This window comes from Urocampus carinirostris, chromosome 4 (genome assembly GCF_059441175.1).
Source record: "Urocampus carinirostris isolate Australia breed hairy pipefish chromosome 4, RoL_Ucar_1.0, whole genome shotgun sequence".
NCBI classification, from domain to species: domain Eukaryota; kingdom Metazoa; phylum Chordata; class Actinopteri; order Syngnathiformes; family Syngnathidae; genus Urocampus; species Urocampus carinirostris.
The window spans coordinates 19,702,288-19,719,508 of record NC_142352.1 but is presented as its reverse complement, the minus strand read 5'-3'; the positions used below and the strand labels follow the sequence as shown (position 1 = coordinate 19,719,508).

The following is a 17,221-nucleotide window of genomic DNA, read 5'->3' as shown; positions in this document are numbered from 1 at the left end:
TTTAACGTAAGACTGCCCTTGAATCTTCATTTTTGTGGCTGTAGATCGATCATTTCAATTGGTTATTTTCTAAGTATCTTGCATGCTGAAAAAGTGTGTGATGTGTTTTTGGAGCCAAACGTACCTCGACAAACATTGCAGCATCTCCCGTCTCTTAATATCTGTTCGCTGACAGAACAGTTGAGCTCTGGACACGTTTCTGTGACTCTCACCATCAGACCATGCTGCAAAGACAGTTTATTTTTATTTTTATTTGTTTGTCAGGAACAATGTAATCGCACATTGGTTCAGATACAAAGTTTGCAGATAAGGTTGAGCATGTATTGTTAAACAAATGCTAAGTTACAACTTCTTACCCTGGTTTGGATCTTTATAATCTAAAACATAAACAGCTTTAAAAGTTGCCAAAAAAATGAAAGGAGAGTAGTTGATGCAGTTTCAATTAACTCACAGTTTATGAGCACAATTCTTGTTGATTTTCAAACACATTTTGTTTTAAAAATGAATAATTTGAGCTCACGGATGGCCTATTTTTCCATAGTTTTATTTTTTCATTTTGAGTAGAAATAATTTTATTTTTAGTATTTGCATTGTCATTATTTAAATCATGATTAATTATTTTAAAGTACAAAATGTAATTAAAATATTATTTTCTATATTCATTAATATTTATATTTTTACTAATATTAATATTTGTATTCATCCATTCATTCATTATCTGTACTGCTTATCCTCAGTAGGGTCACGGGGGTGCTGGAGCCCATCCCAGCTATCTTCGAGCAATAGGCAGGGGGACACCCTCGACTGGTTGCCAGCCAGTCGCAGGGCACACAGAGACGGACAACACAGCCAATTAACCTGACATGCATGTTTTTGGGAATGTGGGAGGAAATCGGAGTGCCCGGAGGAAACACATGCAAGCACGGGGAGAACATGCAAACTCCACACAGGAAGTTTTGATCTCATGACCTTATAATTGGTAATGTTTTATATTTTTATTATTGATGTTATTATGGCTATTATTAAGCCATGCCCTTTTCATATGAACATTAAACTACTTGCAGACTAGAATTTATATATATATATATATATATATATATATATATATATATATACAAAAGTCAATTCCATTGAAGTTGGGAAAAAGTTTAAAATGTCAGTAAAATTAGAATAGAATGACTTGCAAACCTTTTCTAACCCATATTTAAATGAATACACCACAAAGACAAGATTATCCATGTTCAAACTCATAAACTTTATTTCCATAAGCAAATAATGATAAACTTAGAATTTTATAATTGCAACAAGTGCCAAAGTAGTTGGGAAAGGGGCTTCTTCACCATTGTGTTACATCACCTTTCCTTTTAATAACACTCAATAAACGTTTAGGAAGTGAGGAGACTAGTTGTTGAATCGTTGATAGTGGAATCCTTTCCCATTCTTGCTTTATGTACAGCTTCAGCTGTTCAACAGTCCGGGGTCTCCTTTGTCTTATTCTGCGCTTTATAATGCGCCACACATTTTCAATGGGAGACAGGTCAGGACTGCAGGCAGGCCAGTCAAGCACCCGCACCCTCTTACTACGAAGCCACGCTGTCGTGAGACGTGCAGTGTGTGGCTTGGCATTATCCTGCTGGAAGAAGCAAGGGCGCCCATGGTAAAGATTCTGTTTGGATGGCAACATACTTTGTTCCAAAACCTGAATGTACTTTTCTGCATTAATGGTGCCTTCACAGATGTGCAGGTTACCCATTCCTTGGCCACTCATGCACCCCCATACCATCACAGATGCTGGCTTTTGCACTTTGCGTGCATAACAGTCTGGGTGGTTCTGTTCTTCTTTGGACCGGAGGACACGACGTCCACAATTTCCAAACACAATTTGGAAAACTGACTCATCAGACCACAGAACACTTTTCCACTTTGTATCAGTCCATTTTAGATGGGCTCGGGCCCAGAGAACCCTGCGGCGTTTCTGGATGTTGTTGATGAATGGCTTACGCTTTGCAACATAAAGTTTTAACCCACACTTACGGATATAGCGTCGAACTGTATTGACTGACAGTGGTTTTCCAAAGTGTTCCTGAGCCCATGTGGTGATGTCCTTTACACATTGATGTCGGTTCTTAATGCAGTACCGCTTGAGGGCTCGGAGGTCACGGGCATTCAATAATGGTTTACGGCCATGCCGTTTACGCACAGTGATTTCTCCAGATTCCCTGAACCTTTTCACAATATTATGGACTGTAGATGATGATATCCCTAAATTCCTTGCAATTGTACTTTGAGGAATGTTGTTTTTAAACTGTTCAACAATTTGCTCACGCAGTTGTTCACAAAGAGGTGAACCTCGCCCCATCCTTGCATGTGAATGACTTAGCTTGTTCGGGTCTCCCTTTTTTATACCCAGTAACAACTCTCACCTGTTGCTAATTCATCTGTTCACCTGCAAATAGTTGGTTGATTTCCATTCATCCACTTTCTGAGTAGTTATTGACACCTGTCCCAACTATTTTGGCACGTGTTGCTGTCATCAAATTACAGAGTTGATGATTTTCTCCCAAAACAATAAAGTTTATGAGTGAAGACAATAAATATGTTGTCTTTGCTGTGCATTCATTTAAATATGGGTTGAAAAGAATTTGCAATTTACTTGGATCAATTTTTATTTGCAATTAACACACTTTCCCAACTTCATTGGAATTGAGTTTTGTATATATATATATATATATATATATATATGTGTATATATGTGTGTGTGTGTGTGTGTGTATTTAGATTTCCCAACTGCACTTTAAACAACACAGTTTATTACATGAGATGAAATAGTTTTGCCAGAAAATATCTTAATCAATTATTACATTATTATTTTATATTGTTATTACGTAGGCGATAATTATTATTATTATTTTGCTAACAACCTAACACGATTAATTTGTCATTCTTTCAATAATAAAATAAAATATTTGAAGCCGTTTCTATGTCACCTCATCAAAAAATAATGGAAATTACAATCAAATATTACAAATGTACTCCTTCACTGCTAGCTTAGTAAAATAATGGATGTTTATGTTTTCTTAACTTTTTGGATTTAACATTCACAATAGTTGGTGTGTAATTTGACTTTTTTTTTTCATTTAGCACTTTCAAGTGTTAAGTTTTCATAGTTAGCTTTTACTAAACAAATGGACACAAGTGTTGTAATAAAAAATGCATCTCCCCAATTAAACTTTCATGTAAATAACGCTCACCTCTGAACTCCGCTTAACATGAAGAATGTCTTTAATTATAATCCGTGCGACAATATAAAAAGCAGTCCTAATGAGCTCCTTTGTATTTCTGCATTAATGAGTTTTTTGTAATTACCTGGCTTTCTGAGCTTTGGAGAAACAAAAGAGAAACAGATTGAGTCCAATGAAAGTCAAATTAATAAAGACTTGTGAGCCTGTTGGCTAAAACAGTCATTTAAAAAACGTACATGAGCTAATTTTTAGCTGAAAAAGAACTCAAAGTTTGGGTGCGCATTATAAATAAGGTTTTACATTAGTATATCACTGTTTTTGTGCAAAGATGAATCAATCGAAAACTATCGCTAATCAAATCGCAAAATATTGGAGGCAAAGGGAATCGAACCCAGGTCACGGTGGTAAAAGCACTGAATCCTAACTACTTATCCACTAGTGTTATAAATGCCGAATGAAGAGGCATTCAATTTTATCTCATGATTACAGTATTCATGGTACCAGAGACAAACGTTAAAAAAAGGAGAAAACAGAAAGTTGTCCTGAAAGATATAAATAAAAACAAAAAAAACACTCTTTGGTGTATTTGCTGATTAATCGGACCTATAATACATTCAAAATATTGGTATTGTGTTCATAGTATCCGTCGTAAATAAATTATTTAAACTATCGCCGCACATATTGAACAATGCATAGTTTGAGCTCAGGAGAAGTGAAAAAAATATTTGGTACCGATTTTTATCAAAAATTATTCATGCATGAATAGATATGGTCAATTTAAAAAAAGGATACTCTACCTTGCATTCCCTGCAGTTCCGTGATAAGAAGCGTTGACCCTCGGAATACACCTTTCCCATATAATGACATTTTGCTGTGAAAAAAAGGTATTTATTCACAAAAAGGTTACAGTCAACTTTCACATGTATATTGTCGATTGAAAAGAATACATTAATTGGGAATTGAATTACTTAAAATACCAACGGACAGTATGTGATTGCATGCAGACATGGTTTCCAAGGATCTAAATAATTCAGCCGGTAAAACCAGTTATCTTAGGTTAGCGAGGAGAATGTAGTAGTGTGTTAAGAATACAATGAAGAAAAAAAAAATCAATCAATATACACCTCTGGCAACAAAGAATAATATAAATACAGATAAAACTTATCATGTGAAGTCCTGCTCTCCCGGAGCTCTCAACTCTTGTTTGCCTGTGCTTGCTTCAGGCATGGATCACTAAAAATAGTTTAATTCCTTGATATCTGTTATTTCAAACTTGAATTTCTTCACCATTTTCGTTTTTGGGAATCCGTTTGGAACAGTGTTTCTCAAATGGTAGGTCGGACCGATAACTCTTTATAGTGGGTCGCAGGCCTTTGCCCTGGCCAAATATGCTAGGTCAAAAATAACTGATCAGTCAAACGTTGCCATCCTGATTGCGTTTGAGCGGAACCATATCTCATTTTATTGCAATTTCATTTGTTTTATTTCCTTTTTTGCCCATTCAATGGCTCCCAACAAAGTTAGTGATAAGGGGAAAAGTGGGAAATAGTGACAAAAACAATCAAGTGTCTGGTCATTTTAAGGCAGTTTTATGTGATGCAGGCTTACATATAGGTATATACAATAATTAAAAAGGTCATAGTTTTGCTGGTCATTCGGCCGTTTTTTTTGAAAAAGATGAACATACTATATACTATCTGTAGTTTGAACTGCACAATCCTTTCATTCATTAAGTTTGAAAAGGTTTTTTTTCTTTGATTTGGGTCATGGCTTGTAATTAGAGTGCAATGGTGGGTCCTCAAGACAGACCAAACAAAACCCACTAGTTTAGAAGCGTAGGTAAAACAATAAAAATATACAGAATAAAAATAAAAACAAGAAAAAGAGTTCATAACAGAAAATATGTATGTATTTTTATAAATATAAGGCGCACATACAAATATTAGATTTTATTTTAAATTATTTGAAATTAGTGTGCCCTATAATGAGGTGCACCACGTGTGTATTGTTGTTGTAAGTCGGACGTAGTACACACGAGTATGTGCGTAGGTGCGCTATGCAAAACATTGTGTTTATTCCACGCACCACCATCGAACTGTGCCTCTGTGCATGCCCATCTCTAACCCTACATACAGCTGATACTATCTGCAAGCATTGCCACAGAAAAAAAACGACATTTTGATTTTGAGGACTGGTACCACATTTCTTAGCGCTGATGTTGCAACTGCGACAGTACTTTTCCATGGTATCTTTTGCATTGGTGTGCTGTCTTCTTTAATGAGCATTACTTCTCACAGACATATACGCAGAAAACCTTTGATGACACCGTTACATTGTGAAAATACGCCGCAAAACGCTAGTGCTATCATCAATTGTCGGGTAATCACAATCGCTGAAGCATCTCTGAAATTGCTGTCTTGTGTGCAAAGTAAATCTCCATCTGCCTAGTAACTAATGGCATCGGCGGCTGAGTGGTTAGAGTGTCTGCGGAACAGTTCTAAGGTAATGAGTCAAAATCCAGCCTTCCTGTGTGGAGATTGCATGTTCTCACTGTGCCAATGTGGGTTTTCTCTCACATTCCAATAACATGAACAACAGGTTAATAGGTGACTTCAAAATTGTCCCTAGGTATCAGTGTGCGTATGAATAGTTGTCTGTCTGTGTACTTTTTGAGTGGCTGTCAAGCAGTTCAAATTATCCCCCTGCCCACTGCCCGAAAATACCTGGGATGGGCTCCGGCGTCCCCGCGACCCTAGAGAGGATAAGCTGTGCAGATAATGGATGAATGGATGGATGAGCTAGACCAAGGGTTCGAAGCCCATGGCTCGTGAGCCATTTATGGCTATTAGATAAGAACATATGACTCAGAGATAAAATTGTACTCGCGGAAATTCGACCTACAACGTTCAAAATCTGACAAGTGTGGAGTCAATTCTACTGTTAGCATAGCTTATGTACTGCAAATATCTGGAATGGTTCGGTCCAATATATAAAAGGCATACTCCTCACTACAGTTTACAGTCAAGGTGTCACTCCAACAGCCCCCGTTTTGGCCGTACGTCACTAAGGAATCCTGTATATGGAAGCTCGTCAAACAATTGAGGTTCACTGTTGAGACCATTTTAATGAAAATCCACAAAATAAAATTAAATATGGCAAAAAGGCCCGCGAAGCAGCAGTCGCGGTGGGCGATGCTTTTTAAAAATCACACATCTGCCCAGCGGCGTATACACCGAAGATAAATACGTTGGTATCTTTGCAGTATTTTGTGACATTTATACAAGAGACTTCTGCTTGCACCTTGTTTTGAAATCATTATTTATTTAAAAAAATGAAGGTCAAAATAAGCCTACACGATCTTTGAAGTAATTGCGGGATGGAGACAAGTTTGAAGTGTTATATTTGTTGATATGGGACACAGGCTCTGGCATTATTCTTACATATTACATTTTGTCAAATCATCTCATATCACACAGAAAATGTGATTTGGTCTGGAGAACGAGTTTGGCGTTTTTGCTGTAATTTGACTTAAAATATATGGTACGGCTGTCTCAATTCCATCCATCCATCCATCCATCCATCCATTATCTTCCATCCTACCCTCACTCGTGAACAAAACCCCAAAATACTTGAACTCCTCCACTTGGGGCAACCCGGAGGGAGCAGGCCACCCTTTTCCGACTGAGTACCGTGGTCTCGGACTTGGAGGTGCTGATCCTCATCCCGGCCGCTTCACAGTCGGCTGCGAATCGCGCCAGCGAGAGTTGAAGATCACGGCCTGAGGAAGCCAACAGCACCACGTGATCTGCAAAAAGCAGTGACGCAATGCTGAGGCCCCCAAACCGGACTCCATCCCCACCAAGGCTGCACCTAAAAATTCTGTCCATAAAAGTTATGAACAGAATCGGTGACAAAGCGCAGCCCTGGCAGAGTCCAACCCTCACCGGGAACAAATCTGACTTACTGCCGGCAATGCGGACCAGACTCTGGCACCGGGCATACAGGGGGGCGCTTCGGGAGTTCCCCATACTCCCGAAGCACCCCCCACAGGGCCTCCCGAGGAACACGGTGTAATGCCTTCTCCAAGTCCACAAAACACATGTAGACCAGACAGGTAATCTCCCATGCACCCTCAAAGACCCTGCAGAGTGTGTAGAGCTGGTCCAGTGTTACACGGCCAGGACAAAAACCACACTGTTCCTCCTGAATCCGACATTCGACCTCCTGGCGGACCCTCCTCTCTAGTACCCCTGAATAGACCATACCAGGGAGGCCGAGAAGTGTGATTCCCCTGTAGTTGGAACACACTCTCCGCCCCCCCTTCTTAAAGAGGGGAACCACCACCAGGCTGCCAGTCCATTGGCACTGTCCTCGATGTCTCAATTAAAAAAAAAAAAAAAAACCTATTGTGGCTCTTTGGGTCCAAAAGTTTCCCAACCCCTGAGCTAGACATTTGCTTTGTTTTGTTTTTTTTACATATATAGACATTTTCGGCGGGCTGGATTAAATCATCCTACAAACTGGATTACTGACTGTATATTTGACATGCCTGTGCCAACATGATTTTAGCACTCATTTTTCGAAAGAAGTTCAAAATGCAAACTACAATTCAAAAACGTTCATGTTTCGCTATAGTAGCGACAAACGGAAACCAGGTCGGCATTAGAAGTTGGTATGAGTCATGTAACAATCATTTTTTTTAACAAAAATGGACTGTCAATGCCATCTAAATTTCAAGTCTCAAATAATAGCTTCCCTTGCCCTCATGCTAAAGTGGTATGTAATTGGCCCCAACTGAAGTATTTTTGTGATATGTACTTACGTCTGCATTTCTTACAACAAGTCCCTTCCATATGCACTGGCAATGAGTCCTCCGAGCAATTGGCAGGTGGACAGAAGATCCTGCGGCACTCTACGACTCCATTCTGTTGATGAAGATATAAAAATAAACCTAAATATTAATTTTTCATGTTTAACGGGAATACCATTTATTCAGTACCGCATAGAGTGAATAGTATACATTGGTTTCACATGAAGGGGAAAAAAAAACAATAAACAAGAATCACAAGTTAAATCAAGTATTTAACTCTTGTATTTAAGTGTATTTATTTAGTAGAGCTGATTCTTTAAAACCTTACCCAAACTAGCTTTGGGTTTTATGTAAGCTGAGAGTTAAGGAGTTAAATATTTAACTCTTTAATGTTATCACTTGGAGCTTTGACACTGTCTTTGAGCTTTACACAAGGTTTAAATCAAATGTGTAAGTTTTACTCTAGACTTTACATATGCTTTACAGTTAACTTAAAATTTTTACTTCTGAAGGTGCTCTCTAAAATGTTCAAAGCCCTAACTCCTAAATTATATATCTAAACCTTAAAATCTTTAGAGCTTTTGAATTAATAAGGTTTAAAGCGTTATACAAGGTTTAGATCTTAGTTTTATAACTAAATCTTAAGCTTTTAATTGTTTAATTTTACCACTTAACGATTTAACTCTTAGGTTAAAGTTTGTTGAAGCCTTAAATAAGGTTTAGATTAAATGTAGAAGTTTTAACTCATGTTGAAGTGGGTTTAACTTAATCTTTAACTCTTAAATGTTATCACGTAAACCGTAATAAATTTAAAGCTGTAACTTTTTGTTAAAAACTTAAAAATGCTTTACTATAACTTAAAAACTCTGGATTCAAAGTTGCTCTGAATAAATGTTTGTATTTTGGCTTTAAACCCTAAAAGCTTTAACACTTAAAAAAGTTTAGATTATATTTAAAGCTTGGCCTTTGGAGTTGAATCAGCTCAACTAAATGTCAAAGCTTTAAAGTTTTAGTTGGAGCAGCTTTAACACGAGAGTTTAAGCTTTAGGTATGATCTATATCTCATTTACGGTTTAGTAATTAAAGGTTTAAAGCTTTAGTTAAATCAACTTGAACACTAGAGTTCAAACCTTTATATTTAATCTAAGCCTCATTTAAAAGTTTAACACTTTAGGCCAAGAGTTAAAACTTTAAGTGATACAGTTAAGGGTTAAAACTTTGAAGCTTTGGTTAGAAATTAACCTGAAATCCCTATCCAAGCTGTACCGAAAGTAAATTGAATGCTGTTGAACCGTTTGGACAATCTGGATGGTTTTGGTCTCTTTTAAAAAGGTCATACTCCGTCGTACTAAAATAATTACTGCAAGTGCTATTAACATTAAGTAATCTAAGTTGCAACACACAGCAATTAAAGTTCTTTAGTTTTTGACATTTTTTTTTGCAATCACATGCCTACAGATGAGTCTTGTAAAGGCATCTTGGATGGAAAGCAGAAAACAGCTGGGACAATAGCCTTACCTGGTCCCAGGTCGAAGTTGATCACAATCTGAAAGGTTAAATGATAGCGTTTCACACATTTTTCTCTAGGTATGCCTAGGCCAGGAGTGTCCTGCATGTGTAGGAGGTCTCCCTTCTCAAACTCAGGTGATGCAAATATTTAGCTTATTAGCAAGCTGTGTGGGAGCTTGATAATAAGCAAGGTGATTGTAATGATCTATATTGGAGTAGAGAAACTCCAAAAACATGCAGGACATGCTGCTTCTCGAGGACAGGGTTGGCCACTCCTGGCCTAGGCGTTTCCACAAGTGTCCATTTGGAGCAAGTGCGATTCCACCAGAGACCTCAAAGTTCTAAACTGACAAAGACAACTTCGGCTTCAACACACTCCAACCAGTGATCCTGGGCCTCTGGAATTGAGGACTGCAGACAGGCCACCACCATCACCACATCATTGCACTAAAACCAAAGTTTGCAATGGTAGAATTTGAGCAAACTGAACTGTATTTCTATCCTAATGATCCATGATTCTTTCATGTTCTTATTTTCATTTAGTTTTTGTGTTTTTTTCAAGATTTTTAGGTAGATGACCAGTAAAGAAACGTGATTAAATCTTGAATAAAGTATGTTGAAATTTAAAAAACAGAGACAAGAATTCCCTTTTATTTGTTGTGTAGTCAATTCTTCAGATTAACTAAAAGATTTTTCCAATCTGTTTTACTGATGAAATTTACTTAAAAAACGTGTGATGCTCCAAAAAGGCGAGGTGAGTTTACAAGAATAACCCCGCCTCAGGAGTTTAAATGGTTAATTATTTGTTAAAAGAAATTACTAACCACCCAATTTCGCTACAAACAATATGAAATTATTATTTTCCTTCTTTTAAGGTTGTGCGTTTGGCGAGTTACGTCTCAAAGATGCCTGTTTGCTATTGGTCGACGTTTTACAAAGTGCTTCTCATCTCATCAGCGACACCGCTTATCCTCAGTAGGGTCGCGGGGGTGCTGGAGCCCATCCCAGCAATCATCGGGCAGTGGGCAAGGGACACCCTGAACTGGTTGCCAGCCAATCGCAGGGCACACGGGGACAGACAACTCACTCGCTCATTCACACCTAGGGACAATTTGGACCGGCCAATTCACCTGAAATGCATGTTTTTGGAATGAGGGAGGAAACCAGAGTGCCTGGAGGAAACCCACGCAAGCACGGGGAGAACATACAAACTCCGCACAGGAAGTCTGGAGCTGGATTTGAACCCACGCAGGAAGTTCCCAAGACATGAACTGTGCCGTACATGCGCTAACCACTGCGTCGCCGTGCTGCCTTCAAAGTGCTTCTGTATAATGATATTCTCGTGTTGCATTCTTGACAATACTTCATTGTGCATTGTGTAAAATATGGACAAAGGATTTCATAATTAGGTCGGCCAAGATAACACTCACCTTACATGCACAGTTCCTGCAATTTTCCGGCTCCGCCCACATCTCCTTATCCCTGTAGACTAAGCCGTTGACATTGCAGGTCTTCTCACAGTGACATCCCTCAAGCTGGGTCAGCCTGGACTCGGCGTAATTCAACTAAGGATGATGTCCGAATATTGAAATGTGTCAATGCATATATTGTTTGTTTTCTCCGTTCACAACCTCTTAAGTATTTCAGTCTATTATTTCTTCATCCAATTAGTCATTGGAAAATTGCGGGACCCTCTTTTCCACGACATATGCACTCTAAATATAAAACATTGAAGTGCATACATTTCTCAGGCACTTCCATCTTTTTGCCAACATTATTCAGATAATATATATAACCCCCACCACAATGCATTCATTCGTTCATAATTGGTTACTGTGCTGTCCTCACTGCAAAGTATCCCCTTTTTTTGCCAGCCAGAAAGCTAGTGAATGATATCCTGAAAAAAAAAACTTATTTTCTCTAGTTTCCGTTTATCCAGACAATGGCCTCAACCATTACTCTTGTAATGTCACCATGAAACTAAAAACAAAAGTAAAAACAAAGTAGAATACATTCCTGTTAGCTCTTCAATCAAGTAATCACTTTCCGTTTCATACTAACTGACAATTACTGTCCAAAGCACCAACAAAAGAGGACGGAAGGGCTCTTGAAGACCCCTCTGTTTCTCAAAGGCAGTATCATTTATTTCTAACTATGGATTTCCAATTGTATCCGGTAATTCCCGGTGTATAAGGTGCACCAAATTAGAAGGCTCACTTTCAAATTTCTGGCCAATTTGGGGTTTTTAGGTACGCCTTATAGTCCTGAAGATACGGTAATTGACAGCCATTTTTACTGCGCACACAGCTTTGACCTGTTCCTCACTTGTGCCTGGAATATTCCATTTTAAATACCTCAACAGAACTCTGTTACCAGTATCACAACCTGGGTGTTTAACGAACATGTGGAAGAAAAAAAGTCTTGTCCTTATTTATTGCCCATCAAATCATCAGTAACAAACCCCATCAAAAATAAAGACGGCGCGAGCAGCTTAACTCTTCAACTCTCATTTCCGTTTTTTTTCCAAACACCTGTCATTAGGAAAGAAAAAGAAGTGCCACAGCATCAGGTTTCAATAAAGCTATTTGTTAAGCCAATCGTATTTCAATTTGGTGAGCCGTAATGCACCAAAGTTTAACTTCTATTATTTGACTAAATTATATGAGATTTTTTTTCACTCTACAGTGATGTTTTACCAGATTTAAACATTGAACCTTTTAATAATAACTCTAGAGCAATATCACTGGCTTTTTTTTTTCACCCAAGCAAACACATTTACATGATTTGCAACATTTACATTTTCTGATTGTCATGGGTCCCTTGGTAGCTTCATCAATCTTTTTGGCATTTTTAAAGTTTTGGGTTTTTTCCTAACCTGATGCCCATTTTTTCCTACAGGGATGATTTCAGGTGATTTTTACGGGTAATGGCAAAATAGGGTTAAGTATGTTTTGTTTGGATTTCACCCGGGAATAGTCTTAGTGAATAAAATCAGTCCATTTTGCCTCATGTCAACGGTGCGAGCATTCAGAATCATAATATGTACGGTCATTTTTCAACTCCTACTGTCATTCTGTCACAAAATCAGTGTCTCTGGCAACTCAGGGAGTGATTAACACAAAGGTAAGTTTGTTTTTCTAAACTTAAATTGTTAGGTGATTACATATTATCTTTTTTTTTAGCCTAAATTTACATATAACTGCACATTATTCCTTTCAGTAAAGAGCTCTAAACAAGATATCTAGCAGGTGAAGTCCTAGCATGAATCCGTAAAAAATGTGTAAAAAAAAAAAAAAAGCCGGTAAAGTCTATGACCTCAAAGCAACTAGCGATTCTGTTCAAGGAAATTAGTGATGAAGAAGTTGATCAAGTAGAAGCTTTATGACAGCTACAGTGACATTGACTAAATTCTGAAACCAGATAAATATGTTGATGGTTTAAAAACATATCGTGGTCATCATGGGGGGAAAAAGTTACTGTGATTCTAGTCCACCAACCACCAGGCCCATTGCCAACTAAGAATCGGTTACCTCTATGTTTATGTTTATTGCCTGTCCCTCTACAATCCCCGATTATAAGGGAAACCATATTTTAGTCAAATGGTCATTTTTACTTACTACATAAAATGTAGTCTCGTGTCATAAGAATGGGTGGATCAAAAACCATGTTTCTAGTTTTTTGTTGTTCCAGAATCACGAAGTTTTCAACAATTTTGGAACATTTTTTATGTTGTTCCAGTGTTTCCCTATTTAGATTTTCTATTCATATACAATCAAAACAAAGAAAACCACTCTAATTCATCATGTGATTTTACATTTTGATCCATTTTCTATGACAAGTAGTGTTTTGGGGGTATATAATATTGAGTAAAAATTACCCGACTTATGTGATGGTGTTAATTTTTTTAGCGAAAGGGTACTAAGCAACTTTAATGTCAAGCAACTCAGAATCTCTGAAAAACACACAACAAAATGTCAATTAGAATATTGCAGCGCAATCATTAATAAACTGAAACACAAAAATTAACTTTACATGTGTTGTGTAAAACACATTGTCTCTAAAAACACAGGAAACATATTAAAATATTTATAGATGTACCAAAAAAAGATGAAATACAAAACAAATAGAACCATCTCTTATATTCAACACATCTAAAGTCGAAGACACAGAATCCCTGAAAAAAACATGAATCTTGACACATAACAAGAGAAAAAAGGCGTCTTGAAAGGAACAAGTCCTTAATTGGTGGTGGTGGGCTCCTGTTGTTCAATTCCAACAGCCGGCTTATAAAGCTGGTTTGTTAACAAACCACACATCACTAAAGACCATCACTGAAGGCATAGGTTTGAAATGCATGGCACGCTACTATAAAATTAAAAAGTTTAAGACGTTCAGCGAACCCCCCGCTCCCTTGTTTGACTGTGTGCCGTTCTAAGAGTCTTTCATTCTCAATTCTATTGATGCCCGTCCTTTAATTTTGATGCCTCTTTGACACAGGTCAAAGCACTTAGTTCTTCTCCCTGTGATGACTTTAAAGTACAATTAAAGGTGACATTTGATTCCCTTTAGTTCAATTTTACTGCATTCTCCACAATATAAGGCGTACCAGATCATAAGGGAATGGCGTTGAAAAACATTTTTATAACCTTGGTGCTCGGTTGCCAAAAACCTCAAGTGTGAGTGGGACAGAGGAAAACACCAAGCTGCTCTTTTCCACACTCTTGATACAAAACAGGGCGGTGACATCTCACAATATTCGAGATGCCCTTCTGGAGGAGAAATTAGTCAATGTTTTTGTCAAGATTTTTCATATAATACATAACAGGAGCAAAACCGGATGTCTGAAAGTACTTCATAATTTTTATAACATACTCACAATATTTATTTATTATTTTTTCACCCAAAAATCAATTACTCCATCTATACATCCTAATTGAAAAGCAATAGATGTTATCTATCAAAAACTTTTCAGGTTCTCTTTCTGCATAATTGGAGTCAATGTCAGGTCGTTAGAGTTTCCTTTAATACACAAGGACTGATGACAAGTAAATACAATTACCGTAGCAACTACTCATGAAGAAAACACAAAGATGACTTCTGACGTCTGTGTTGCAACGTCGGACCATTCCTACAGTATGGTTACGCTCACATTTTACGAACCCATCAATTGTATTTTATTTCAGGGCAGTAATAAATATGTGCTTTTCTTCATAATCGCTATCCAACATTCTGATAGCCGCCTTGAATGGTCACATGATGCTAAAACACGTCACGTAAACAATTTGAAGTAGAGATGAAAACAGCGCAGCTGTAAACAGCTTTACGTGTGCGAGTGCACAACGCCGTTTACGTTCTGCAGTCAAAGGCATCAACGCCAAATTCCCCATGCGGTTGGTTCAGGTGTGTGCAGGTGTAACTTACCATATCTTCCGAACTATAAAGTGCAACAAAAAAAACTCAAATTGGCCAGAAAATTGAAAATGCGCCTTATAAAACGGGAAAAAAAACAACCAAAAGATAGATACAGCATTTGGTAACTGTTCTGCTTGCATACCATATACAGGTATAGTGCTCTTTGAGTGCTTTGTTGTGATTAATTGTTGTTTTGCTAAAAGGAAACAGAAGCACAAAACTTGTATGAAGTCTGAAACGTGTAGTGATTAATTGAACCAAGATTTGGTTAATGGCAAAGTGTTGTACCAAATAACATACTTGTATTTTCATCAATGACAGAATATGCAGGCTTAGCTCAGAAGTTTTCTGTAAAGCTAGCAGGCTAATTGGACTTTTTTGTATGTTGCTTTGAGTATGGGTAATGGTTGAAGCCATTGTCCGAACAAACATCTCGTAAAGAAAATATGTCTGCTTATTAGGGACGTCGCTCTCTAACTGTCTAGCTAGCAAAAAGGGGATCTTTGAAATGAGGACAGCACAGTAACCATTTATGAATGAATTCATTATTTTAGCGGTGAAACCAGATATCATAATATTAATTTATGTTTTTTTTAATAAATTATTTGAATTCAAACGTAATTATGTTTATGCAACCCTTGCTCTTATTGTGGTTTTATTATCATGCGCCTTATAGTCCAGTATGCCTTATGTATGAAAAATATATCCCAAGAGGTGCGTCTTATAATTTGGTGTTCCTTACACTGCAGGAAATTCTGTAATTTCAGGTTCAAACATTACTTTGAGGTTCATCAGACATGTTTCACCAGATGCTTCAGTCCTTAACTCCATAATTTGGTACCTAGAGAAAGTGAACGCGTTCAAGGTTTTGGCTGTAAAACTAAAATAAATAAATAAATAAATAAAAACCTGGACAAAACAGTGAAGGCCACCCAATAAATTGTGGTCAGGTTGGGCTGAGCATTGCTGCATACAGGCCACCACAGCTTTTCTTTCGGGACCTTCTCTTGGCAATGCCAGAAAACACAAAAAGAGAGCAATCCTAGATGCCTCTGAGACATCTCCAGTGGCTAAATGAAAGTGAGAGTGGAAAAGAAGCCCTAAACAAAAGATACTCTTTTAAAAGGCAAAGCATCCACCCGAGACACCACAGAGGAATAGCTTTACGATATATTGTGAGCAGCAGCCACTGGCAGTGGTCATAAACTAATGGGCCTGGTTCTCTAGTGCTCGATGCGTGATACACAGACACTCTGGCATTGCAATAAAACAACAGGAGACCATCGAACTCTTTAATCAACACACTCGGGTGTCTCCATTATTTTGATCCCATGTGATACTTACATAATCAAAAAACAGTGCTAATTTAACACTCTGTAAATAAAAAAGCCACAAGATCAGCATTTTCACATGTGTACCAGATGTCTTTGGGGGCAAGCTGAAGCTGCTGCCCGTCAATGCTGATGTCCGGCTTAAAAACGAAATGACGCTTTACAGAAAATAAACAATACCAACCAGATAATGAATCTGCTGAATCAAATCAGGAGGTGTCTCCTGCTACTGCTAACCATGGAAACCAGTATTATCTGTCTCATGTGGGGGAAAATCCCCCCCAAGAAAGCAGCATGGAGATGGATGGGCACCAACAGGCTGTACTTGCCTTTACGACCTATGTGGTTAGGGGATCCGTTGACCTCGTGTTCATTGAGATAGTGTTAAAACGTCCCATTAAGAGTCAAATTAAACATATATTGCACATATAGTAAACCAACACTAATTTTATGATAAAAAAAAGAATATCTAAACAGAGAAAAATCATCAACTATGCGTAAATGTAATTTATTTGTGTCAATTTAGTAAAAATATTTTTTTCATAAATAATAATCTGAATAGACAAAGTTTACAGCTATAGGCCAATTATTGTACTCCAAAAATGTGAACTAAGAACATTACTATTTTAAATTAGAAAACATTATATTTTGTGCTAAATGTAACATGTTTTCTGGACTATAAGGGACACCGGATTATAAGGCACACCCCTGAAGAAAATTGTCTTTTGTGTAATAATATTTCATATACAGACACTCCCTTACTTACGACCATTCGACTTATGTAAAACGGTAAATACGAACATTTTTGGAGGATGTCGAAAAATATACGGACGTTGCTGTAAGTTAGATTTTGTATTGTGCACCTTTTTTCCGAGTACAGGACACTACTTTTGTGCTTCTTTCAGCCACTACTGGCG

General features: G+C 37.6%; 1 protein-coding gene across 1 annotated transcript in view; it reads right to left on the bottom strand.

Annotated features, from left to right (window-relative positions):
• LOC148367059 (protein kinase C-binding protein NELL1-like) overlaps nt 1–17,221 on the bottom strand; it is a 282,893-nt gene that overhangs the window by 167,621 nt on the left and 98,051 nt on the right. The window contains exons 8-11 of the mRNA XM_088333852.1: nt 10,992–11,126; nt 8,065–8,167; nt 4,040–4,113; nt 125–224 (exon numbers count right to left, since the gene is read on the bottom strand). Coding sequence (XP_088189978.1) covers nt 125–224; nt 4,040–4,113; nt 8,065–8,167; nt 10,992–11,126 — 412 coding nt within the window. The remainder of the gene's footprint in view (nt 1–124; nt 225–4,039; nt 4,114–8,064; nt 8,168–10,991; nt 11,127–17,221) is intronic.